Genomic DNA, 27,218 nt, shown 5'->3' on the forward strand with positions numbered 1-27,218 from the left:
TGTTTACCGCTGGCCCAGTGACATCACGACTTGTATCAACTGGCCTGGGCGGGGCTAAGCTTCCGACACCCGAGACCCCCGCCGGTCAGCTGTTTGAGTAGGCAGCGGCGCTCCAGCAGCGCCGCAGCCTACTCGCTGTTTACCGCTGGCCCAGTGATGTCACGACTAGTATCAACTGGCCTGGGCGCGGCTAAGCTTCACCGTTCACTTGAATGGAGAACCCCTTTAAATTTATTTTTTATTTTTTTTGCAGTAAGTTGCAGCCACATCATAAGCAAACTAGATATTTGTAATAAAGGGATTATGGGATAAATGTCTGATCGGTGGGGGTCGGACTGAATGGAACAGCATGCGTATTTGCGGCTCATTCTACTCTACAAGACTACCAGAGATAACAAGTGTATCCAGAGGATAGATCATCAGTTTAAACAAACTGCAGAACCCCTTTAAGTTCTTACTGGACACCAAAAGAGGGATGAAATGTGTTAGTGACTTTGAACATGGAATCCTTGCTGGGGGGGCATTGAGGGTCTTATTGTGCTGATCTGCATGCACTGCAGTGGGACAGCAACCAAAGGCACTTCAACTGACTTCTCCTACCACTCATCAGCGTAGGGCGCACTATGTAGGCAGGCTATTATAGCTAAGATGTACATGGAAGTTTGGAAGGGTGCCATTTGTGAGTAGCTAATATCCGTCGAAGGGATGTTCGACTAATGCCACTCTCCAGTGACATGCGGCGAGTGCTACGCTGTGGGCTCTTGCTGAATGAAGCTAGGACAGCCACTGATGTTTCTTCATTAGAGACAGATTTCATGCGTCCACATTTTGGCAAATCCAACACTGAACCAGTTTCACGAAACTTAGCAAGCAGTTTGCTAACTGTAGCATGGGACATGGGTCGTCTCGTAGGGTGTCTTGCATTGAAATCTGCTGCAATGACCCGGTTACTGCGTTCACCAGACATCAACACAATTTCTATCCGCTCCTCACGCGTTAACCTCGGCGACATGTCAATGGCTGTAAACAAAGAGAAACTTGTAAATAACTCATGAAAGAATAAAGTTACGTTAAAACCAAGCACACCATTGTTTTTCTTGTGAAATTCCCAATCAGTTTTTTATGTATCACATGACCCTCTTCCTATTGAAAAAACAAAAGTTGGATTCAAAATGGCAGACTTAAAAATGGCCGCCATGGTCACCACCCACCTTGAAAAGTTGCCCCCCTCACATATACTAATGTGCCACAAACAGGAAGTTAATATCACCAACCATTCCCATTTTATTAAGGTGTATCCATATAAATGGCCCACCCTGTATATCGGACTGTAGTATTCAGGGTAAATTGCCGTGTTGGCACTTTGAGATAAATATATGGGTTTTGGGTTACAGTTTGGGCACTCGGTCCGTAAAAGGTTCGCCATCACTCCTCTAGTAGGTCAAGCTTCTCATTTTGCAAGATGTTTATTTTGCTCCCGGTGAAGAGGAGTATAATATCCCTGAAACGTGGCGAGTTGTTGAATAAACCAGTGTTTCTCTGTGTTTGGAATTCCTGACTACATGCTTGGACCTAGGTGGGATTGGAATCTGATATGCCAGCCCAGCGCACGAGGGTAGGGCAGGTCACTGTGTAGCGCAGGGCTCAGAAGAAGACCAGGCAGTGGTGAGTGCAGCAAGAGCGCACGGCCTGGAGCAGGAGAGGTAAGTAATAATAATTAATTTTATTTTTTTTTGTCTAATGGAGCTCAGGTCTGATCTTAGATCTGCAAAGCAATGGGGTCCGATTGCTTTTGGGGATTTTTCTCTTTATCTTAGGTGCGTTATGTTTCAGTGTGTTAAATGGTCTGAAAAATATGGTATATAAGGTCAGGGTCTATTTATCTTCTAATGCCTAATACCAATCATCCTGCTAAGCAGGTCTTCTCAAATATGACAAATGTGACCACTTCAGTGAAAAATGGCTCCATTACCAGAACTCCATCCATTAAAACATATTTGGCATGTGTGTGGCTAAACTATCTTCTGCATGATGTTAAATCAGAGCAGATTCCCTTACAGAATGTGTCCAGTACTTTGTTAAATCCGGGTCCTTAGAACATCCAAAAATTCTCATGGTGAAGTTTTACCCGATACTTGAAAGGTGCACCTAAATCATCATTATTTAGTGATGCAGTATTAGGCCTCCTGCACACGATCATAGGTGTCCCGTGGCCTTATTGCGGACCACATTTGCGGATCTGCAATACATGGGCACCATACTGTGTGCATTCCGCATCACGGATGCGGACTCCTTGACTTCAGTGGGTCCGCAAATCCGGAGATGCGGAACAAAACCCTACGGAAGCACTGTGGGGTTTTGTCCCGTACTTCCGTTCCGCAAAAAGATAGAACATGTCCTATCTTTTTGCGGAACGGCCGGATCGCAGACCCATTAAAATGAATGGGTCCGCGATGTGCTGCGGCTGCCCCACGGTCGGTGTTCGTGCATTGCGGCCAGCATTTTGCGGGCTGCAGCACAGCCGCGGGGCGGACATGTTTGTCTGCAGTAGGCCTCAAGCATCTGCAAGTATTTCATCCAATTTCTCATCTAAGTTCTCATCAGGGCAGCGAGTTTCTGTTTGCTCCTTGTATATTAATGCCAGCAGCTTTGTCTTTTAATTCACATTTTCCTGGCTCATCTAACACTCTGGTGAGCTCATCTAGACTTGTCCTCCCTCTAGCAATCTCCATTACAGGCTGCAAGGCCTTTTGTGTTTTTGGAGTCAAATAAATGTTGACAGGGCTTAACTGTAAATTTTACTGATGTGATCTGGCTGGGTTTCCATATCACGGAGAGGGTAATGCCAGTGGAAAAATAACTGAGTAAAATGTACAGAATTTCTGAGCCGCTATAGTGCGTAGGATTCTTCTACATATCTTCTGGTACATACAGTACAGACCAAAAGTTTGGACACACCTTCTCATTCAAAGAGTTTTCTTTATTTTTATGACTATGAAAATTGCAGATTCACACTGAAGGCATCAAAACTATGAATTAACACATGTGGAATTATATACATAACAAACAAGTGTGAAACAACTGAAAATATGTCATATTCTATGTTCTTCAAAGTAGCCACCTTTTGCTTTGATTACTGCTTTGCACACTCTTGGCATTCTCTTGATGAGCTTCAAGAGGAAGTCCCCTGAAATGGTTTTCACTTCACATGTGTGCCCTGTCAGGTTTAATAAGTGGGATTTCTTGCCTTATAAATGGGGTTGGGACCATCAGTGGCGTTGAGGAGAAGTCAGGTGGATACACAGCTGATAGTCCTACTAAATAGACTGTTAGAAATTGTATTATGGCAAGAAAAAAGCAGCTAAGTAAAGAAAAACGAGTGGCCATCATTACTTTAAGAAATGAAGGTCAGTCAGCCGAAAAATTGGGAAAACTTTGAAAGTAAGGGCTATTTGACCATGAAGGAGAGTGATGGGGTGCTGCGCCAGATGACCTGGCCTCCACAGTCACCGGACCTGAACCCAATCGAGATGGTTTGGGGTGAGCTGGACCGCAGAGTGAAGGCAAAAGGGCCAACAAGTGCTAAGCATCTCTGGGAACTCCAAGACTTTTGGAAGACCATTTCAGGGGACTACCTCTTGAAGCTCATCAAGAGAATGCCAAGAGTGTGCAAAGCCGTAATCAAAGCAAAAGGTGGCTACTTTGAAGAACCTAGAATATGACATATTTTCAGTTGTTTCACACTTGTTTGTTATGTATATAATTCCACATGTGTTAACTCATAGTTTTGATGCCTTCATAGTCATGAAAATAAAGAAAACTCTTTGAATGAGAAGGTGTGTCCAAACTTTTGGTCTGTACTGTATATTCATGTCCGGAGTTTCCATAATAGCTGCTGTTTTTTCGGACTAGTCTCTAAAAATGGCGCATAAAAAAATAAATTATGATTTAAACATCTTTGAGCATTGCAAAATGAAACTAATTTATGTTGGTAAAATTCAATGTGAAAATAGAGCAGGCCTCATAGACTTAGGCCTCTTTCACGCGAGCGATACGGATTGTGTCAGGATCTGTTCAGGGAAAAGTTAAATCAGTATTTTTTTATATAATCTGGATTGCATTAGTTTTTCACGTGCTTGAAGAAAAACTGACTAACAATCTGCATCTGCAAGCACCCATCAGTAAAAACAAAATAACGCATTGCATCCTAATGCCATCCATTTTTTCACACAAGCCTCATTCACTTCTATGGAGCTAGAGCTGCATGAAAAATTGCACATATAAGACACGTTTAAATTTTATTTTTTTCTTCTTCTTCTAAACCCAGAGATGATGTGTGAAAACGTGCACAGACTGATTGAAATGAATGGGTCAGGATTCAGTCCGAAAGCTGTGCGTTCACTACAGGCATCGCACCCGGACAGAAAACTTGCCCTTAGGGAACTTGGTCTGTCATGAGAATTTGTATAGCGCAATAGAAACCTGGCCCACATGGGCACTTACCCTTCCAGTCAGGCTTAGGCCTCATGCACACTACCGCGTCTGTATTTTGGTCTGCAAACCATGGATCCGCAAAATGCAGATACCTTCCGTGTGCATTCTGTATCTTTCTCACATCAATAGAAATTATTCTGGGTCTGCAACGCGAACATGGAGCCACAAACATTATAGATGGTATAGAAATGAATGGATCAGGGTGCTATCTTAAAAAAATGCAGATAACACTTGGATGAGAAACAGTCATCTGCATGAGGACTTGCCCTGCCAGATCCACCGGCAGTGACTGAATGCAGTAAGCTATAGCGTTGCCGTCTGGGCCCATTAACTATAATGGGGACCGGCGGAGATTCAGCCACAACCCAGGAAATATACAGCGAAATGGCCGGGCGAATGCCGCAGCGCAGTGCCGGAATACAGAGCGATTACTCCGCTAATGTGACCCATAATGTTAAGCAGACCTCACCACAGATCCCCAATGTTAATACAATAAGACGCCCAATCAGACCTCAGACTCCCAATGTTTAGAAGACCCCCATGTTAATCAGACCTCATTGAAGAGAAAAAAATATCTACTTACCTTTCCTGCTCCAGATGTCGCCACTCCCGAGATCCATCAGTCTTCCTGCTGCACTGTGCTGTGACCCAATGTCACACAGCGTCGGGTCACCGAGCGCGCCAACATCTTCATACTGTGTGCGCGTCACAGCGTGGGGCAGACGAGGACCAGGAAGTGGTGAGCTCAGAGCCCGCACGCGGAGCGCTGCATTCACTAATGGGCACTTCCATAATAGAGGCACTCATTAGTATTCTCCCCTCTAGACGCCCTGACTTTTTTTCCCCCCACTTTGGGGAGGGTGGGATGGGGGGTGTTTGTAATAAAGTGCAAAAATTACTAATATAATATATATTTATTATTATTTTAATTATAGAGCGAATAAGATGCAGAAAGATAAAAATAAATGACCCGGTTTAGGCAGATATATCATGACCCTTGTGACAAAGGACATACATATAATTACAGAGCCCTTTTGTATTATAGTGATGTATTCATTTTAGGTTAATTTTTGTTTTTAGGGAGTGCTAAGAAGAAGAGATCTGATTCAGGCCGAACTTGATGCCAAAGTGGACGCTCTGGTGAACAGAAAAGCTGACAAAGAGATTGTAAGTGAAATCCTGTTTCTCTAGGAGCATTTGAGGGCTGTTCAGTTTGATTGATGACCTTTACGTGGACCACACAACACCGCGTGCTGCCTGCGTCGAGAAAGACGGTAGATGTCATGTATCAGAGCTGTTTCACCAGTAATGTTTATTTTCATAGCTCTTATCATTCATGTTTTTCACTGCAATGTCAAGGAGAAACTGTGTTGTAAAAATTTGTTCTAAATATATTAGGGGTCGTTTAAATTAGAACTGGCTTAGTTGCCCATAGCAACCAATTAGATTCCAAAGGAGCTGTCCAAACTGGAAGTTCTACTTTACACCAGTTTCATAAATGACCCCCATAATGTGTACTCATCCATAGAACACTCATGTTTACATATACGTTTAGTATCCAAGTCCTTTTTAGGCTACTTTCACACTAGCGTTATTCTTTTCCGGTATCTGACTAGGGGCTCAATACCTGGGGAAAAAAAACGCTTCAGTTTTATCCTAATGCATTCTGAATGGAAAGCATTCCTTTCAGCATGCATCAGGATGTCTTTAATTCAGTCCCTCTTACAGTATTTGGCCGGAGAGAATACCGCAGCATGCCAAAATTCCGGAACACTTGCCGGATCCGGCATTCATTTTCCATTGAAATGTATTAATGCCGGATCCGGAACCTAGTGTTACGGCAAAACCGAACCGGTTTCTTGGTCTGCGCATGCGCAGACCTTTTAAAAAATGCGAAAAATAAATACATTTCCGGATGACACCGGGGATGCGGAATTTCAATGCATTTGTCAGACGCATCTGGATCAGTCTACAAATGATATCCGTTTGCATACGGATTTCCGGATCCGGCAGGCAGTTCCGGCAACGCAAGTGTGAAAGTACCCTTAAAGAAACAGACACATGCCGTGTCATATTGGATGCCAAAAATTCCAGCGCTTATTACTCGGGAATGGGGGCTAGTGTAAAAAAAAAAAAAAGCTAAGGGATCCTTATTGGTATAAAGGAGTTAATTATGGCACCATGGTGAAACTAGCAAACATTTCCTACCGTCCTGAAATTGTACCAACAGGTACCTCGTTGTTCGCCCACTTTGTCCCAGCTTCCTCCAACTTGATTAATATTTATGGAGAATCCGGGCCAGTGTTCTGCACCAATCTGGGCAGACTTCTACTGTTAGCCAGATGCTGGTGTCTCATGTATATGCCAATGTAGGTTCTTGGACATCTACAGCTAAAATCTCCAAAACCTACTTGCCAATACCTGCAACATCCAACTTAAGCTGTCTGTCTGTCTGTAGACCACCACTTCTGCATTTCTAGGTTCTGGCTGTGATACCATTCATCAAACACTTCCAGCCATTTTGAACGAGCACTCGCCACAAGACCAGTCACCTTATGCCTTTAATAACCGGTGTAACTAATGACTATTTGGGAAGAACCTGTTTTATCTATTACTCCTAATCCTATGGTTCAAGAACGTGTTCTGCTACCTACAAACACTACTGCCACCTATTTCTCTGAAGTAGTTTGATCCCTTATTTGTGCCCCCGAGTGGCTCTGTTGCTCCTATCAGTACCATACAGTTGTGTTACATCTGATCCGATTCGCCCTTCGGTATGTTGCTAGGTAATTTGACCTATATACTGCTTGGCCAAAAAAAAGCTATATCCCTGCTGTAGACTGATATATCTACACATAAGGATAGGAGTTCTGTCCCATTGGGATCTATTAGCTTTTGTACTATAGATTTTGTAACAGTTGCTCCATCATAGCAGCACCATGAGAAAGCATGCTTTAGTGACTAGGGTTCAGGTCAGACTGTTGTGATTTTTGATGTTTTACCGTGAGGCAGTTGTATGCTTAGTTCTCGCTTATGATCAGGAAAAGAAAACTTTCTTGACCATAGATGGTGAATTCATACGTGGGCATCAGTGTACTCATTGAGATCATCTTATCTGCAGGCATTGAATCTTTACCAAGCTCTCCGCTGTGGAGGACCACAGTCAATAGTGCTACATACTAAGGCTACTGCACACGACCGTATGTGTTTTGCGGTCTGCAAAAAAAAGGATGACGTCCGTATGTCATCAGTTTTTTTTGCAGATCCATTGTAACAATGCCTATCCTTGTCCGCAAAATAGACAAGAATAGGACATGTTCTATTTTTTGGGGGCGGCTACTAGGGATCGACCGATTATCGGTTTTAGGGCTCTTTCACACCTGCGTTATTGTCTTCCGGCATAGAGTTCCGTCGTCGGGGCTCTATGCCGGAAGAATCCTGATCAGGATTATCCTAATGCATTCTGAATGGAGAGAAATCCGTTCAGGATGCATCAGGATGTCTTCAGTTCCGGAACGGAACGTTTTTTGGCCGGAGAAAATACCGCAGCATGCTGCGCTTTTTGCTCCGGCCAAAAATCCGGAACACTTGCCGCAAGGCCGGATCCGGAATTAATGCCCATTGAAAGGCATTGATCCGGATCCGGCCTTAAGCTAAACGTCGTTTCGGCGCATTGCCGCATCCGACATTTAGCTTTTTCAGAGTGGTTACCATGGCTGCCGGGACGCTAAAGTCCTGGCAGCCATGGTAAAGTGTAGTGGGGAGCAGGGGAGCAGTGTACTTACCGTCCGTGCGGCTCCCCGGGCGCTCCAGAGTGACGTCAGGGCGCCCCAAGCTCATGGATCATGTGATCACATGGATCACGTCATCCATGCGCATGGGGCGCTCTGACGTCATTCTGGAGCGCCCGGGGAGCCGCACGGACTGTAAGTATACCGCTCCCCACTACTACTATGGCAACCAGGACTTTAATAGCGTCCTGGGTGCCATAGTAACGCTGAACGCATTTGGAAGACGGTTCCGTCTTCAAATGCTTTCAGTACACTTGCGTTTTTCCGGATCCGGAGTGTAATTCCGGCAAGTGGAGTACACGCCGGATCCGGACAACGCAAGTGTGAAAGAGGCCTTACCGATATTATCGGCCGATATTGAGGATTTTGACCATTATCGGTATCGGCATCTATTTTGCCGATATATACCGATAACGTATTGGGAACACAGAACGCGCTGCTCTCAGCGCTCTCTGTGTTCCCTCCGGAGCACAGGGTAGAAGGAAGCAGTGTCTCCCTCCCCCTGTGCTGCTGCTGCCACTGCCGCCAATGAGGGGAGAGAAGATAAGAGGAGGGGAGGGGCTGTGGCCACCGCTCCACCAATGAAGATGAGTCTTTCATTAATTCATATACAGGAGGCGGGAGCTGGCTGCAGAATCACATAGCCGGCTCCCGATCTCTATGACAAGTAGCTGTGATCTGCGGTAGTTAACCCCTTAGGTGCCGCGGATCGCAGCTACCGCTCAGAGGTCGGGAGCCGGCTATGTGATTCTGCAGCCAGCTCCCGGCTCCTGTATATGAATGATTGAGAGACTTATCTTCATTGGTGGCGCAGTGCGCCCCCCCCCCCCCCCCATGCCCCCCAGTATTAATCATTGGTGGCGCAGTGCGCCCCCCACCCCCATCCCAATAGTAAAAACATTGGTGGCGCAGTGCGCCCCCCCCCCCAAGCTCCCCAGTATTAATCATTGGTGGCGCAGTGCGCCCCCCACCCCCATCCCAATAGCAAAAACATTGGTGGCGCAGTGCGCCCCCCCAGTATTAATCATTGGTGGCAGTGGCCACAGGATCCCCTCTCCCCTGCTCCTCCGATCGGAGCCCCAGCTGTGTAAGCCTGGGGCTCCGATCGGTTACCATGGCAGCCAGGACGCTATTGAAGCCCTGGCTGCCATGTTCAGCTCCCTGCTGCTGTGTGCACAAAGCACAGAGCAGCAGGGACAGTGTGAGCTCCTATTTACCCTGATAGAGCTCTATTAGGGTGAATAGGACAAGGGTTCTAGTCCCTAAGGGGGCTAAAAGTTAGTAAAAAAAAAAAAACACCAAAATATTAAGTATAAATGAAAAAGATTTACAAAAAAAATAAAAAATACACGTTAACAATAAACATATTAATTTTCAGCAGATTTCTCAAAAAAAAAAATACCCAGAATATCGGTATAAATTATCGGCTATCGGCCTGAAAGTTCACAAATTATCGGTATCTGCCCTAAAAAATCAATATCGGTCGATCCCTAGCGGCTACAGAACGGACATACTGATGCAGTCATCACCCATTGAAATGAATAGGTCCGCATCCTGTCCGCAAAAAAAACCCGCAATGGACACGGGAATAAAACACGTTTGTGTGCATGTAGCCTAAAGCTGAGTCCTGACTGATAGCCCTCTCATTGTCCGCTTAGCAAGCCCTACTAAAGCTTAGGTTAAAGCAGTTATCTTTTTCAGATATACATCTGCCACGTAGAAAAACTTCTGATCACCTTCTCTTCCCTGTTTTAAACACAGGTTACACTTGAGCCGGATTTAGACGGGGCCGATGGATCGGCACAATGTCGGGATAGAAGCGTTCCTTCCTGACAGTTGGCTGCTCGCTCAATGAAGGAGACCTCTGCATTTACATGCAGCAATCTCCTCTACAGTATGATGAGGGATCGCTGTTGCAATCCCTCGTCCCCATACACAATCATTGTTCCTGGGCAGCAGATCGCTGTTTAGACGGCACATTCTGCTGCCCAGAAACGATGATTGGTGGTGCCTGCACGAACTACAGGATCACCCAATGAACGAGCGTTTTGCTTATTCATTGGGTGATCAGCGGCACATTTCGATGGTTGGACTATGGGAAGCAAGCATTCGCAGGAACTGTGGTTCCCGATAATCTGGCCAATTATTGGTTTTACAATAATATATACCACCGGCGCTAATTGCAATATTGAAGCAGCAGTGTCAAAAACAGCTCCGTAATAGCTGTTATAAACGGGTTATACACATAATTATAAAAGAAGGAGACACCGCGCTACACCTAAGTCACCTGACCCTTATTAACCTCTGGTTCCGGTCGTGTCAAACCTATCCACCTCCGTTAGCAAATAGCAAGGTTACCTTGATTCTGATGTGTGGAACTAGGGGACCACCTTCTAGGGCGTTCCAATGTACACGTTCTCTTCTGCGCAGAGGCGAAATAGCAGGTAAAAAGTAGGCTATATGGAGTTCGCCCCGGCCGGTAGCGAAACTCCGTTTGTACTTACGCTCACAAGGGGAGCTGGTGACGTCACCTGTTGAGCTACGGACTGCTGTAAGCACCAAAAAACCTTCCTACGCGTTTCGAGTGCACGGCACTCTTCGTCAGGGAATCGCTCTAGTGCCTCCAGTAGCTTCCTTTTATTCTACCTGCTCATGATCTTAATTGGCTCCAGCTGCAGAAGTTTAACGGTAAAAATATATTCAATATGTTTAATCGAAACCAAATAACTCAATTTCTGAGTTTAAACCATTCGGGACCAGTGTGTTCATATTAAAAATCCATTGGGTTTCTTTTTTAGACATGTCTTTAATAAAGTCGCCTCCCCGTATGTCCATTTTAACTATTTGTATACCAAAAAAGGAGGATCCGTCAAATTTTCCATTATGCTTTACTGCATAGTGTCTGGACAGAGGATGCCCTTCCGATTTTTTATTTATATTATATATATGCTCACTCAATCGTTTTTTTAGTTGTCTCTTAGTGCGCCCAATATATAACTTTTCACAAGGACATTTTATGGCATAAATTACTCCTTTGGTACTGCATGTTATATAATCCCGGATGTTATATTCAAAGGTACCGTCCTCATTTCTTATTTGACTCATTTTGCTGGTATGTTTCTGCGATTTTTTTACATACCATACATTTTTTACAAGGAAAAAATCCTTTTAACTTCTGCTTGTCATTCGCTTTTTTGATATTCATTATGGCCGCGCATTTTTTCGTGGGTGCGAAGGAGAAGAAGAAATCTTAAAGAAAGGGCTCAAGTTCGCCCCAACAACCTACTTTAACAAAATTTATGAGGCACATAGCCCTAAAGAAATATTATATGAAAAAGAATAAAAATAGGGATCGAAAAGAAGAAATAGAAATAAATAATGACCCATTTAAACACACAAGCTTGAAACCTAGGTCTCGATTCGACCCAATAAACGAATATTCTACAGCACTAAATACTTTTATGAACTTGGTTACAAGGGACATCAAGAAAATAAAAATATCAAAAAGATCAAAATTTATGAGTAATATAACCAAAGCTGAAAAAAAGGAAGCTACTGGAGGCACTAGAGCGATTCCCTGACGAAGAGTGCCGTGCACTCGAAACGCGTAGGAAGGTTTTTTGGTGCTTACAGCAGTCCGTAGCTCAACAGGTGACGTCACCAGCTCCCCTTGTGAGCGTAAGTACAAACGGAGTTTCGCTACCGGCCGGGGCGAACTCCATATAGCCTACTTTTTACCTGCTATTTCGCCTCTGCGCAGAAGAGAACGTGTACATTGGAACGCCCGAGAAGGTGGTCCCCTAGTTCCACACATCAGAATCAAGGTAACCTTGCTATTTGCTAACTGAGGTGGATAGGTTTGACACGACCGGAACCAGAGGTTAATAAGGGTCAGGGACTTAGGTGTAGCGCGGTGTCTCCTTCTTTTATAATTATGTGTACAATTATTGGTTTGTCTAAATCCAACTTTAACCCAAGATCCTATTTCTATCCCTCATCTTTTACCTTGTAAGCTCAGGAGAATGTTCTGGTTCTCATTGAGAGATCTAGTAGATGTATGGAGACTTCATTTCAGTCAATGCTGCAAAAATATGCAAATTGGCTAAAATCAGCCATACGCCCCTGAGCTGCATCTAAATCCTCTCATTCAGCCAGCCAATACACTGCTGTGTCCTGCCATAGGTTTACTGCCAGTACATGTAAAGCACATTAAAAATCATTTGCTTCATCTGTACTTTAGAGAAACCATGGTAGTTGGCGGTCATCTGCATACATTACAGCGGCTTGATTGCAACTTGTATGGGTACCTAATTCAGTATGAATGGGACCCGATTGGTTCTGGATTATATTTATTGTTGGATCCCAGTTTAAAGACTATGGGCACCTTTGGGGCAATCTTTTATGATTGCATTTTACTCTTTTAGAGCTGAACCTGGACATATCCCCATTTTCACCCAGGCAGCCCCCCAATGTTAGCATCAGAGCATTTCATACTCCGATGCTCTCCTTTGCTCTGCTCTGAATCGCACAGGGCAAAAGCTTTTTTTTTTTTTTTTGGAGATGACGTACCGGGCTCTTCATGGGGAAAGCTAGGCGCAGTCTTCCGCCTAGCAGTGAGCCTGGTGACGTCACCGTCACTAATGGGCAGACTTTAGCGCTACCCTAGCCTGTAAAACGGCTAGGGCAGCACTAAAGCCGCCCATCAGAGCCGGTGACGTCACCGACAACACTGCTAGGTGGAAGCCTCCGCCTAGCAGTGTAAAAATATAAACAAAACAGCCCTTGCCCTGTATAGCGCAGGGCAAGGGAGAGCATCGGGGGCTGCCTGGGTGAAAATGGGGATATGTCCGGTTTTAGCTCTGAACCCGGACAACCCTTTTTAAGGGAATTTTTGCTCTTTTGATCTTTGTTACATACTTTTTGCTGAGATTCTTTTTGTGTCCCTTTTATCCAGTCTCCATAGGCCCAGTAATATAATGTCGTATGATCCATGTCATCTAAACTCTGTAGATTACAACACTATAATATCCTACTGCATGTATTGGATGATAATATGAATACTGTATATGTGCACTGATTATTTTAGTTTCAGTGACACCTATTATAAGGTGGGCAAAATTGGGCAGCAAGCGCATAGTCAGCTCTTAAAGTTTATGTGTTGAAAGCAGGTAAAATGAGCAAGTGTAAGAATATGAGCCACTTTCAAAGGGGCCAAATTGTGATGGCTGGACAACTGGTCACAACCTCTCCAAAACACAGTTCTTATGGGTTGTTCCCTGTATATAACTGTTAGTAACTACCAGAAATGGTCCAAAGAAGAGTAACCAGTGAACCAGAGACAGAGTCCTGGACATCCAGGGCTCATTGATGCACGTGGGGAGAAAAGGTCAACCCACCTAGTCCACAGAAGATCTAGTGTAGCACAAACTGCTTAATAAGTTAATGTTGTCAATAATAGAAATATGTCAGAACACTTAGTCCCCATGAAGACCCCTGTCCACCACCAAAAGCACCTACAGTGAGCGTTACGACTGGACTATTAGGCAGTGGAAGAAGGTGTCCTGGTCTAATTTTTTTCTTTAGACTATTCGGATGGTAATTGACTGTGGTTAAGAGATGGCACCATGATCCTTTGTGGGGAAAAAAGCAAGCCCACCATGGTGCTCCGAGAAATGTTCTGCTAGAAATCCTTGGGTCCAGCATTCATTTTGATGTTACTTTAACACCAACAAACTACCTGAACATGCAGACCAAGTACACCCCTTCATGATAATGGTGTTCCCTCCTGCAATTGGCCTCTTTCAGCAGGATAATGCACCCTGCCACACTGCAAAAATTGCTTAGGAATGGTTGTGACAAAGTTCAAGGTGGCCTCTAAATAATGATACTGGGAAGTCTGGGTCTCTCGGTACACATTTGATCAGGGTGGATTTGATTTAAATCAAAATGATTTAAATCACTAGTCAGTAAGGCTTAATTTAAATCATAGTTTTCTACATAAAGACTAATTCTTGCTGGTATAACTTATAATATGCAAGTAGATGAAGATTTTTAGAATAACAACTTTTCATATTAGTTTGATTAGGTAGATTCTGTATTCATAGTTTTTTAGAAGTTAGGATTAAGGTATTTTTCTCAACTCTGTTCATGTTATAACATTTTTGCTGTGAAGAGGCGGCATGTGATCTCTGCTGAGTCAAATTCAGTTTTGAAAACTGCAAAAGTAAACCAAGCATCTGTGATAATATCTTGTTGGCAGAGAAACTGACCAATAATCTTACAAAAACCTCTGGAAGAGCATGACATTGTGAATGGATTAATGGAATTTATTTACCAAAAAAATTACACATATAGAAACATAGAATGTGTCGGCAGATAAGAACCATTTGGCCCATCTAGGCTGCCCAAAATACTGAATACTATGAATAGCCCTTGGCCCTATCTTATATGAAGGATGGCCTTATGCCTATCCCATGCATGCTTAAACTCCTTCACTGTATTTGCAGCTACCACTTCTGCAGGAAGGATATTCCATGTATCCACTACTCTCTCAGTAAAGTAATACGTCTTGATATTACTTTTAAACCTTTGCCCCTCTAATTTAAAACTCTGTCCTCTTGTAGGAGTTTTTCTTCTTTTAAATATTCTCTCCTCTTTTACCTTGTTGATTCCCTTTATGTATTTAAAAGTTTCTATCATATCCCCTCTGTCTCGTCTTTCTTCCAAGCTATACATGTTAAGGTCCTTTAATCTTTCCTGGTAAGTTTTATCCTGCAATCCATGTACCAGTTTAGTAGCTCTTCTCTGAACTCTCTCCAAAGTATCAATATCCTTCTGGAGATATGGTCTCCAGTACTGCGCACAATACTCCAAATGAGGTCTCACTAGTGCTCTGTAGAGCGTCATGAGCACCTCCCTCTTTCTACTGGTAATTCCTCTCCCTATACACCCAAGCATTCTGCTAGCATTTCCTGCTGCTCTATGACATTGTCTGCCTACCTTCAAGTCTTCTGAAATAATGACCCCTAAATCCCTTTCCTCAGATACTGAGGTTAGGACTGTATCACAGATTTTATATTCTGCTCTTGGGTTTTTACCCCCCAGGTGCATTATCTTGCACTTATCAACATTAAATTTTAGTTGCCAGATTTTTGACCATTCCTCTAGTTTTCCTAAATCCTTTTCCATTTGGTGTATCCCTCCAGGAACATCAACCCTGTTACAAATCTTTGTGTCATCAGCAAGAAGACACACCTTACCATCGAGGCCTTCTTCTGCAATTTCGCTGATAAAGATATTAAACAATATGGGTCCCAGAACAGATCCCTGAGGTACCCCACTGGTAACAAGACCATGGTCTGAATATACTCCATTGACTCCAACCCTCTGTTGCCTGTCCCTCAACCATTGCCTAATCCATTCAACAATATGGGAGTCCACGTACAGCCTTATTCTACATAATTAAAAAACAAATCTTTGTTTTATGATGGAATAACCTTTGGATGGTAATATATTTTCCTCAAAAAGCATTTTATATAAAAAAAAAAAATCTGATTTAAATAAAAAAATCTTTTTTGTTTTTAAATTATTGATTGTAAAAGTTTCCATTAACTCTGGGAGTTGCGGACGCTAAAATCACTGGCTGTAATTTCAAATAAGAAAACTTGAATTTTCTTATTAAATTCATGAGCAGAAGTTCAATAAACGGCGGCCTGACTGTAATTCACTTGGACTGTTTTCTGAAGACATGCAGAGCAGCCCATCAGCTGTTTGATGTTTTTGTGAAGAAAGTCGATTTGATGTTTTTTGATCCTCTACTCCCAAGTCTATCGCTGCCCTCTCTGTCTTTTATTTATGTCTGTCACTGTTCACTACTTCTTCCATGGCTGCCTCATTAATTGGCTGTCACTGGAGCACTTGCTGTCCAGATGTTGTCCACAGGCATTAGCCCTGTGCTCCTCATTGTTTGATGCTTAGACTTTCTTTTAATTGACCGGCAGATGAGCTGTCAAGATATTGTAGTTGCATAAATCACAGATCAGATTTTAGATGGTGTTATTTGTTAGTAAAGTTTGTGCCTTTTCAGCATTGCCTCCTACAACGACTTTATAAGTGAGACTAACCTCTTCAGTTTTCACCTTCCTGACCAGGCATTTTTGAAAATCGGATATGTTACTTTATGTGGTAACACGGTAACTCTGGGATGCTTTTACTTATCCACATAATTCTGAGATTGTTTTCTCATGACACATTGTACTTCATGTTATTGGTAAATTTGAGTCAAAATTCTTTATAAAAAAAATCCAAAATTTACATATTTTTATTTTTCAAAATTTGCATTTCTCTGCTTTTAAGTCGGAATGATACCTCATAAAGTAGTTATTAGTTTACATTCCTGATATATCTACTTTATGTTGGCATCATTTTGTAAATGTCCTTTCATTTTTTAGGATGTTAGATGGATTACAATTTTTTGAATTTTTTTTTAATTTCCAAAACCCGCTTTTTAAGGACCAATTTAGTTATGAAGTCACTTTGTGTGGCTTACATAATAGAAAACACTGATAAATGACCCCATTTTAGAAACGACACCCCTCATTTTATTCAAATATAATTTTTCTAACTTTGTCAACCCTTTTAAGTGTTCTGCAAGAATTAAAGGAAAATAGAGGAGAAATTTAAAAGACACTTCTTTTTGCAGATTTTCCATTTTTCCTGTAAGGCAGTGAGGGTTAACCATACAAAACTCAGTATTTATTAGGGCTCATGCACATGGCCGGCAAACAGTAGGTCGGCATGTATGGAAGCTGGGTCTCATAGGCACACTGTCAGTGCGAAACTGACAGTTTCAATGTAGCACAATGTATTGTACTGCATTGAACCTGCGATCAGCGCTTCAAAGTTTAAGTCCCATACTGGGACAAAAATAAAAAGTGAAAAAAAAAAATGTATTTTTTTTTATATGTATATAAAAAGTGCTCCTTTCCCCTTCATCAAACCATTAAATAACTAAATACATAAATAAATAAAGACCCTATTAAGTACTGCTGTGTCCATAACGACTGGAAATCAGCAGGAAAAAAGAAAAAGGCTTTCAGAAAATGGCAACACAAAAACATGATTTTATATATTTTTTTTATATATAAAATGCTTTTATTGTGTAAACCTGAAACAAGAAAATAAAAATAGGTATATTTGATATCACTGCATTGGAAACAACTGGCTCTATAAAAAAAAATATCAAATGATCCTTCCTGTCAGGTGAACGCCATAAAAAACAAAAAAATAAACGCAGTGATGCACTACTTTTTTGCGGTGCGGACGGACCATGGACCCATTCAAGCTAAATGGGTCTGGATCAGTCTACTGAATCCGCACAGAGCCTGTGCATTGGGTCCACAATGCATGGAACTGCCGTGTGCATGAGCCCTTTCCCCGATTCTACAGTGTACAGAAACACCCCATATGTGGTCGTGAACTGCTGTATGGGCACATGGCAGGGCGCAGAAGGGAAGGAGCAACATATGGATTTTGGAGGGTAGATTTCGCTGGGAAAATTTTCAGGTGTCATGTTGCATTTGAAGACCCCCTGATTAACATTTACAGTAGCAACTCCTAAAAAGTGACCCTATTTTGGAAACTACGGGATAAGGTGACTGTCTCCTTAGTACTATTTTGGAGTTATTGATTTTTTTTATCACTCGATATTATGCTTTGTGAAGCAGGGTAACCAAAAAATGGCTGTTCTGTCACCACGTTTTTTATGGTGTTCACCTGACAGGAAAGATCATGTGATATTTTTATGGAGCCAGTTGCTACGAATGCGACGATACCAAATATGCCTATTTTTATTTTCTTGTTTCAGGTTTACACAAAGCATTTTTATTTAAAAAAATTATAAAAATCATGTTTGTGTTGCCATTTAATGAAAGCCATTTTTTTCACCCCTGCTGATTGTCTTGTGTGGGAGCTCGTTTTTTTTGTTTTTTTTTGCAGAAAGAGTGATACCATTTTGGGTACTTTAGATTTTTTGGATTGTTTTATATTACAAGGTGACCAAAAAAAGGTTGTTTTAGCACAGTTTTGATTTTATAATTTTATTATTTAGAATTTTTTTTTTTATTTTTTTTTACAGCGTTCACTTGATGGGGTAGATCATGTGATGTTTTATAGAGGCATTCGTTATGGATGCAGCAGTACTTAATATGTCTATTTTAATGTATGTATTTAGTTATTTTAATTAAACATGGCTTAGTGAAGGGAAAGGGGCACTTCTTATTTTAAAAAAAATAAATTAAAAATTTTTTCACTTTTTTATTTTTGTCCCAGTATGGGACTTCAACTTTTGAGGCTCTGATCGCAGTACAATACATTGTTCATTGTACTACATTGAAACTGTCAGTTTCGCATTGACAGTGTGCCTATGAGACCCAGTCTGGGGGCTGGGCCTCATAGGCTTCCATTCATGGCAGACCCCAAGGCCTTGGTGAGGCCTGGGGTTGCCAGGGCAGCCATTGGCCCCCTGTAACCGCAACATGGGGGGCCGATGGAGGGACAGAGGGAGCCCCCTCCCTCTGCGGACCTCATATATGCCGCGTCAACATTGATCACGGCATATAAGGGGTTAATCCACCGACACTGGTGTTTACAACAGGGTCCCGGCTGTCGGTCACTGCTAGGCCCCTGCATTGATCAGGCGTGCACAGCTCCTGCGCCCACTCCATCATGACATATTAGTACGTCAGTTTGCGGGAAGTCACTTCTCGCTGTGATGTACGATTACGATGTTGGGAAGGAGTTAACCAGAGAGTGTAAGGGTGCCCATCCATTTTGTGGTTAAGTTTCTGCAGCCGATTTCTGATTACCACTTATTGCCATGGTTTCACTATTTTCAGTTTGAGTTTATTATTTTTTGTAACGCAGCCTGTCACAGCGGCTTTTTGTAGATTTTGTAATACAAAAGAGTCAGACATTTAAATTCAGACATTAGATTATCGCCCACTCACCAGAAAATGCCAGGTTTGGACGGCAAATCTCTAAAGTGCATTTGATAAACCGACTTACCTCCAGTAATTCAGAATATCTGATAATATGACAACTCACAGCTTCTGTAGATGTCAACTTAAAGGGGTCACCTCCTGTCATTGGCTGCCGCCCCCTCCCCACCCACACAACATCGTATATTTTCATCCGCGCACAGGGAGAAGTAGCGGCGGGCATGCGGCCTTCAAAAGCGACGCGGGTGCTGGGGAGCGAGGGCCCGGCCATATGGGGGAGAGCGGCATTTCAGGTGTGGGATAACCCCTTTAACAGAATTTTGCAATATGCAGTACATAATATCTTATGGCTATTATACTGTACAAAATATGCCAATCCTGTGTTTCAGAATCAACACCATGTTCAATATTTGTAACTGGAACCTTGATGTTAAATTATCGCTTTGCAAACGTCTTTCCCTTTAGGGACCGCAAGTCTAAACTAAATCCGTGTCTTCAAATATGATCATTCAGGCTGTCCAATTACTAAACAATTGCAGATGCCAGCATCGTGTGCAGAGTCTATTCTGTGCCAATTTCGCTCTCCTATTCGGAAAACACAATCTGTGAGTAAATTTTGGGCCATTTTCACCCAGGAGACATCCAATACCTCAAAGATTGTTTTTTCATGTGTGTATTTGTAGACAACAGATGCAGATGGTCTTCATTGGGGGAGTGCATAGAAAGCTGATATTTAATTAGATAGCTGTGCTTGGAATGTAGTCACATTTGTAGTAAAGTTTTTTTAGTATGTCATCAGCTGGATCTTTTGTCTGTTTATGTGTTTTTGTGTATACATTAGGGCTGCGATTTTGTGCGATTGCGATTAGGGCCCTAAAAATTGTGATAACGATATGTGATGCAATATTTTAAGGGAATTGTGCTAGATGTCTATTTGCTTGGATTTTCCCATATGAGCCGCTGACGCAGCTGGGTATGACATAGTTATAGGGGATCTGTGGATGGCACTGTTATGGGGGATCTGTGGATGATGCACTGTTATGGGGGATCTGTGGATGATGCACTGTTATGGGGGATCTGTTGATGATGCACTGTTATGGGGGATCTGTTGATGATGCACTGTTATGGGAGATCTGTGGATGATGCACTGTTATGGGAGATCTGTGGATGATGCACTGTTATGGGAGATCTGTGGATGATGCACTGTTATGGGGGATCTGTGGATGATGCACTGTTATGGGGGATCTGTGGATGATGCACTGTTGTGGGGGTTCTGTGGATGACGCTGTGTTGTGGGGGTTCTGTGGAGGACGCTGTGTTGTGGGGGATCTGTGGAGGACGCTGTGTTGTGGGGGATCTGTGGAGGACGCTGTTATGGGGGGGATCTGTGGAGGACGCTGTTATGGGGGGGATCTGTGAAGGACGCTGTTATGGGGGGGATCTGTGGAGGACGCTGTTATGGGGGGGATCTGTGGAGGACGCTGTTATGGGGGGGATCTGTGGAGGACGCTGTTATGGGGTGGATCTGTGGAGGACGCTGTTATGGGGGTGGATCTGTGGAGGACGCTGTTATGGGGGGGATCTGTGGAGGACGCTGTTATGGGGGGGATCTGTGGAGGACGCTGTTATGGGGGGGGATCTGTGGAGGACGCTGTTATGGGGGATCTGTGGAGGACGCTGTTATGGGGTGGATCTGTGGAGGACGCTGTTATGGGGTGGATCTGTGGAGGACGCTGTTACGGGGGATGTGTGCTATGACACATAGGGCCATGAGGGGGGGCAGCATAAGACGTATAGCATCTTATGCTGGTCCCCCTCGTGGCCCTATGTGTCCCCTCATGTGTCCTAAACTGTGCGCATAACTGGCTTTGTGTGTAAAGTATTTTACTAGTGTGTAAAACAATCTCTCTCCTATTGATAACATGGCCAGCCTCTGTACTCACTGTCACTATGAATGCGGCAGCGAGCTGGCCGGCCGGTGCATGACTGACGTCACTTAGTAACGCTCCTCCCACTTCAGGAAGCAGGAGCGTTACTAAGTGACGTCAGTCACGCGCCGGCCGGCCCGCTCGCTGCCGTTCGCTGCAGTGCATTCATCGTGAAAGTGAGTACAGAGGCTGGACCTGTTATCAATAGGAGAGAGATTGTTTCACACACTAGTAAAATACTTTACACACAAAGCCAGTTATGTGCGCGGGGCCCCTTCATATATAATCGCGGCATTTTTGGGTCGGCCAAATCGCCATATCGCATTTGCTGATTATCGCGATTCGATTTATTTTTTCGATTTATCGTGCAGCCCTAGTATACATATATATATTATTATTATTGTGGAGTTGGTCTCCCCTTTGCAGCTAAAATAGCCTCCACTCTTTCGGGAAAGCTTTTCACAAGATTTTGGAGGGTGTCGTTGGGAATGTTTGCGCATTCATCCAGAAGATTTTTGAACATTCATCCAGAAAAGCATTTGTGAGGTCAGACACTAAAGTTGGATGAGAGCCCTGGGTCGCAATTTCCATTCTAGTTCATCGCCAAGTTTTTCAGTTGGGTCAAGTTCTTCTACATGGAACAGAAAAGAATGTTCCCCAAACTGCCCCATGCTTGAATTCTACTCCCTGGGTTGTCATGTGTCTGCTGTCCCATCATGTCTTATAGCAGATCATGCAGCGCTAACCCACACCCCTTTCTCTTACCCATGACCTTTCCTATGCATTACAAGGCTCCAATGCAGGACGTAAGCTGCAAGTGTCCTGACTGCATACGGTGTCAGAACATTTGTGCACGTCACTGTATGACATCAGACTATATGGTAGAAGACTATGGGTCGGTGAGTGTCAGCATGGTCCTGAGCAAGAGAGGCAAGTTCATTTTTTATTTTTTTTTGTCTGATCTGAGGTCGAAGAAGAAATGGGAGTCCGATACTGACGAAAAATATATATATTTTTTCTTATTTTCCTCATCTATATCCTAAGTGCATTTTATGGTCCGATGCGGCTTATAGTCAGAAAAATATAGTATATACACTGCTCATCTCATTTTTATGTTGATTGACGCACCCAGCTCCTCCATGCAAGCTTACTTTTGCTCATGTCACAGATCATGCTCGCAACCCTGTCTCTTAGAAGTCATTTATAACTTGGCCAGAACATAATACATACATACAACCTATGCTGCACATCCATATGAAACGCTTCTTCAAAACGCTTCCAGACAGACCATAAACATTGCATTATTCGGAGCCCAATCTCCAGAACTTCTGTGGGTTAACAGAACAAAGAGGCAGCAGCGTTCGCTGGAGCACCAAGACTCCTTCACAGCAGCATTCTCACGAGTATGGCTGTGCCTTACTTTGGCTAATACACCTCAATGTGTTTTACTCCTTTAGTTGCATTAGAAGATCCGACTGTCTTTAGACAAGTTACTTGTATTTTATGTGAGTATATGCTCTTTTTGCAGTTGAAGGGTGAGATTGAAAAACTTGAAGATAAAGTAGAATGTGCCAATAATGCTTTGAAAGCTGACTGGGAGCGATGGAAAAAAAACATGCGGACTGACTTAAAAGCTACGTTTATAAACATGGCCGACAGCAGGATCAACCATTATGAAGAGGTAATCTATAATCAGTGTTTTATTATGAGACCTAATTAATACATGTGCACAGTTTAATTAGCAGCCCCTTGAAGATCTCTCACATCTTATTTTTGCGCTTTTACATTATGTCTCTCGTAAGGGGAATATAAGAAAATACCAACCTCAGAAGATTAAGTGATGTGAACATGAATGATTATTTTATCTATCTTTCTATAGATGATTCCTCTCCCGTCTCTGTCCTCATATTAATGAATGCTTGTATTAAAAGGTTGGCCAATTTAGGCTGAGTAGTTCTCTACAAACTGTAATCTAGTATTTGCTCTTTTGTTAGTGTTCTTTGACTATTGAATTTCGCCCTTGTAGAAGTAAAATTCTTTTATATTTTATATTATGGTGTAATAAGCCGTGTCTTAACAAATTGTTTTTACTAACACTGCACAGAACTGCTCAATGGAAACTATTCAAGATTAATGACATGAAATTATGTATGCTACAAGTCGCCTCACGAAAAGATCTTTGTACTTAAAGGGAACCTGTCACCTGGATTTTGTGCATAGAGCTGAGGACATGAGTTGCTAGATGGCTGCTAGCACATCTGCAATACCCAGTCCCCATAGCTCTGTGTGCTTTTATTGTGTGAAAAAAATGATTTGATACATATGCAAATTAGCCAGAGATGAGTCCTGTATGTGAGATGAGTCAGGGACAGGACTCATCTCAGGTTAATTTGCATATGTATCAAATCGTTTTTTTTGACACAATAAAAGCACACGGAGCTATGGGGACTGGGTATTGCGGATGTGCTAGCGGTGATCTAGCAACCCATGTCCTCAGCTCTATACACAAAATCCCGGTGACAGTTTCCCTTTAAAATCTGATCTTATTCTAAGAAGATGACATACAGTGGATTCGGAAACTCTTCAGACCCTTTCACTTTTTTCAAATTTTGTGTTGCAGCCTTGTGCTAAGATTTTAAAAAAAAAATAATTTTCCCCCATCAATCTGAACTCAATTTATTTTTAAGATGTATTAAAAAAACGAAAAACTAAAATTTAGTCTGGACATACAGTACAGACCAAAAGTTTGGACACACCTTCTCATTCAAAGAGTTTTCTTTATTTTCATGACTATGAAAATTGTAGATTCACACTGAAGGCATCAAAACTATGAATTAACACATGTGGAATTATATACATAACAAACAAGTGTGAAACAACTGAAAATATGTCATATTATAGGTTCTTCAAAGTAGCCACCTTTTGCTTTGATTACTGCTTTGCACACTCTTGGCATTCTCTTGATGAGCTTCAAGAGGTAGTCCCCTGAAATGGTTTTCACTTCACAGGTGTGCCCTGTCAGGTTTAATAAGTGGGATTTCTTGCCTTATAAATGGGGTTGGGACCATCAGTGGCGTTGAGGAGAAGTCAGGTGGATACACAGCTGATAGTCCTACTGAATAGACTGTTAGAATTTGTATTATGGCAAGAAAAAAGCAGCTAAGTAAAGAAAAACGAGTGGCCATCATTACTTTAAGAAATGAAGGTCAGTCAGTCAGCCGAAAAATTGGGAAAACTTTGAAAGTAAGGGCTATTTGACCATGAAGGAGAGTGATGGGGTGCTGCGCCAGATGACCTGGCCTCCACATTCACCGGACCTGAACCCACTCGAGATGGTTTGGGGTGAGCTGGACCGCAGAGTGAAGGCAAAAGGGCCAACAAGTGCTAAGCATCTCTGGGAACTCCTTCAAGACTGTTGGAAGACTATTTCAGGGGACTACCTCTTGAAGCTCATCAAGAGAATGGCAAGAGTGTGCAAAGCAGTAATCAAAGCAAAAGGTGGCTACTTTGAAGAACCTATAATATGACATATTTTCAGTTGTTTCACACTTGTTTGTTATGTATATAATTCCACATGTGTTAATTCATAGTTTTGATGCCTTCATAGTCATGAAAAAAAATCCTTCCCTAATCCAGATGTCGCAATTAGAATAAATCTTGGATCAATGTCCATCTTCCTTTAGAGGAAAGGATTAGCCAAAGGGAAAGCGTATGTAGAACTTGATTTCTGTAAATTGTCATAAGCCTCAATGTTATGTTGAAATAAAAAGTCATCTAACCCTTTTTTTGAAGCCATCTACTGTATTTGCTGTGACCAGCTCCTGGAGGAGGAGATTCATAGCCCTTACTGTAGATAATTCTTATCGCCTCATATGAGTGAATCTTCTTTTTTTTTCTCCAGGCGTAGGGAGTTGCCCCTCCTTTTTCTAAAGGGGTATAACACAAAAAAGCTTCTCTCGATATTTTTTGAATGGTTCGTTTATATATTTGTACAGGTTTATCATTTCACCCCTTAGACATCCTTTTTTAAAACTAAAAGGCGTATAGTCAGACAACTTCTAGACCCCTTCATGTGCCAGACTCCACATGGATGAAAGCTCTTTTGTCCTTTATCTACTTCGAATGACCATAGAGAGCCAGATATCTCACAATCGCTAGTCTTGAGATCTGCAGATTGCTGACCACGACTTTCATATGTTTGATTGTCTGGTAACTGATATTAATGTAAATGTTAGTGATCTTTATTGATCAGAGATCTCTGAGGTTCTTTGGCCTGCTTTTTCTGGTTAGTGACACCTTTAGCACATGCACAGATTGCGGTTATGACTCACCTCATCCTCTTTATTCTTCAATATTTCTAGCACTGCATGCTCTCATAATGTCTATAGTTTTTGTACCGATGTGGGGCAACAAATGTGTCATGCGCTAGAAAAAAAGACTTAGAAGAACCTGCAAGGAAGTCGCATTACTAAACCTCTGGTAAGTTAAAGTGGTTTTGAGTGTTTTGTACTGATGGCCAATCCTCAGGTGAGCTCTGCGGCTCCCTTGCAGATTAGCAAGCACCGCATAGATTCACTTGAATAGGACTGAGCTATGCCTGGGCCTTGTGACTGCTAAACGTGACATCACTTGCCTATGAAGAGGCCATGGTGCTCACTGGACTGCTGTGGCCTCCTCAGCTGACCGGCCGGAGTTCTGGCAGTCGGAGGATAGTTCATCAGTATAAAACACATAGAAAACCCCTTTAAAGGGGTTATCCTGGTAAAGATAATGATGACCTATCCTCAGAATAAGCAATCAGTATCACATCAACAGGGGTCCGAGTCCTGGCACCTCCGCCAGGCAGCAGTTTCAGGTGGCTGCTGCACTCACTTGAGCTCTGGTGAGCACTATGGGCTCCCTGCAGTTTTACAAGCACAGCGCCGTACATCGTATAGTGGTTGTGCTTGATATTGCAGCTCCTCCCCATTGACTTGAATGAGGCTATGTGACTGATGTACGGTGACATCACTGGCCTAGGAGTAGGCTGCGGCACTCACTGAGCCCTTAGCCTCTTCTAGCAGGTGATCAAAAGAGGTCCCGGGTGCCGGACCTCCGCAGATCTGATATTCATGATCTGTCCAAAGGATGCGTCGTCAATATCTTTTGCAGGAAAACCCCTTTAAGCCTCCAATGTAGGCCTATAAGTCAAAATTCACAAACGAGAAGAGTTTTATACATAGCACTGTTTGTGCAGTCCAAAGTGTTTTATTAGTAGCAGGAGACACATGCACTCCGTGGTTTGGCATACCACCGATTGTCTTCCCAGAGATCAATTTTGGATTTTCTTCATTTCATTATTGCAATACTATTTATGCAGAACTTATTCTACTTGAGCAATATCAGACTGACGTTTTGATTCCCAACTAAGGAAACCTTAAACCTCCCGAAGCTCTGAACAGATGTGTGCCTCAGTTTCTAATACTCACAGCTGGAGATGTAGCCACGTGTCTCTAATAGTGAGGCCGCAGTGAACATGGCACAGCTAAAATAAAGCTGCTGAGAATTCTCCAGTGACGCCACTGGTCAAGTACTAATTAAAATGTGAAAGTCTGATTTTGTATATTACACTCAGAATGTTTAATGAAAATCCCCCTTGTTATCTGGGCTCTGCCCGTCTGTGCTTTACTTTCGTTCTTACAGCAGAAAACATTTTTTAGACCTCATAGAAATGGCAGAACCTAATTAGGAATAACATACAGTCTTAAATTAGCCAATTAGAGTGAATGGTGGTTGATTGGCAGAACTGGAAAGTGAACGCTTAGCCTAAGATTAACCTCTTCTCATTATTACCTTCAGCATGTAATTGTGTTTCGCGATTTAAAAATGTAGCAGGCCGGAGATAGTTCATGGTATGTTTTATGAAGGCTGTCAGATAATTTATCATACATGCCAATATATAGGGTAGTTAATTACCTTTAGGACAGGTGCGCTTGAGCGAGCCGGGAGGATAGATAAAAGCTGTGGAG

General features: G+C 42.6%; 1 protein-coding gene across 1 annotated transcript in view; it reads left to right on the forward strand.

Annotated features, from left to right (window-relative positions):
- SNX7 (sorting nexin 7) overlaps nt 1-27,218 on the forward strand; it is a 95,966-nt gene that overhangs the window by 47,631 nt on the left and 21,117 nt on the right. The window contains exons 7-8 of the mRNA XM_040406797.1: nt 5,575-5,661; nt 22,739-22,891. Coding sequence (XP_040262731.1) covers nt 5,575-5,661; nt 22,739-22,891 — 240 coding nt within the window. The remainder of the gene's footprint in view (nt 1-5,574; nt 5,662-22,738; nt 22,892-27,218) is intronic.

This window comes from Bufo bufo, chromosome 9, assembly GCF_905171765.1.
Source record: "Bufo bufo chromosome 9, aBufBuf1.1, whole genome shotgun sequence".
NCBI classification, from domain to species: Eukaryota; Metazoa; Chordata; class Amphibia; order Anura; family Bufonidae; genus Bufo; species Bufo bufo.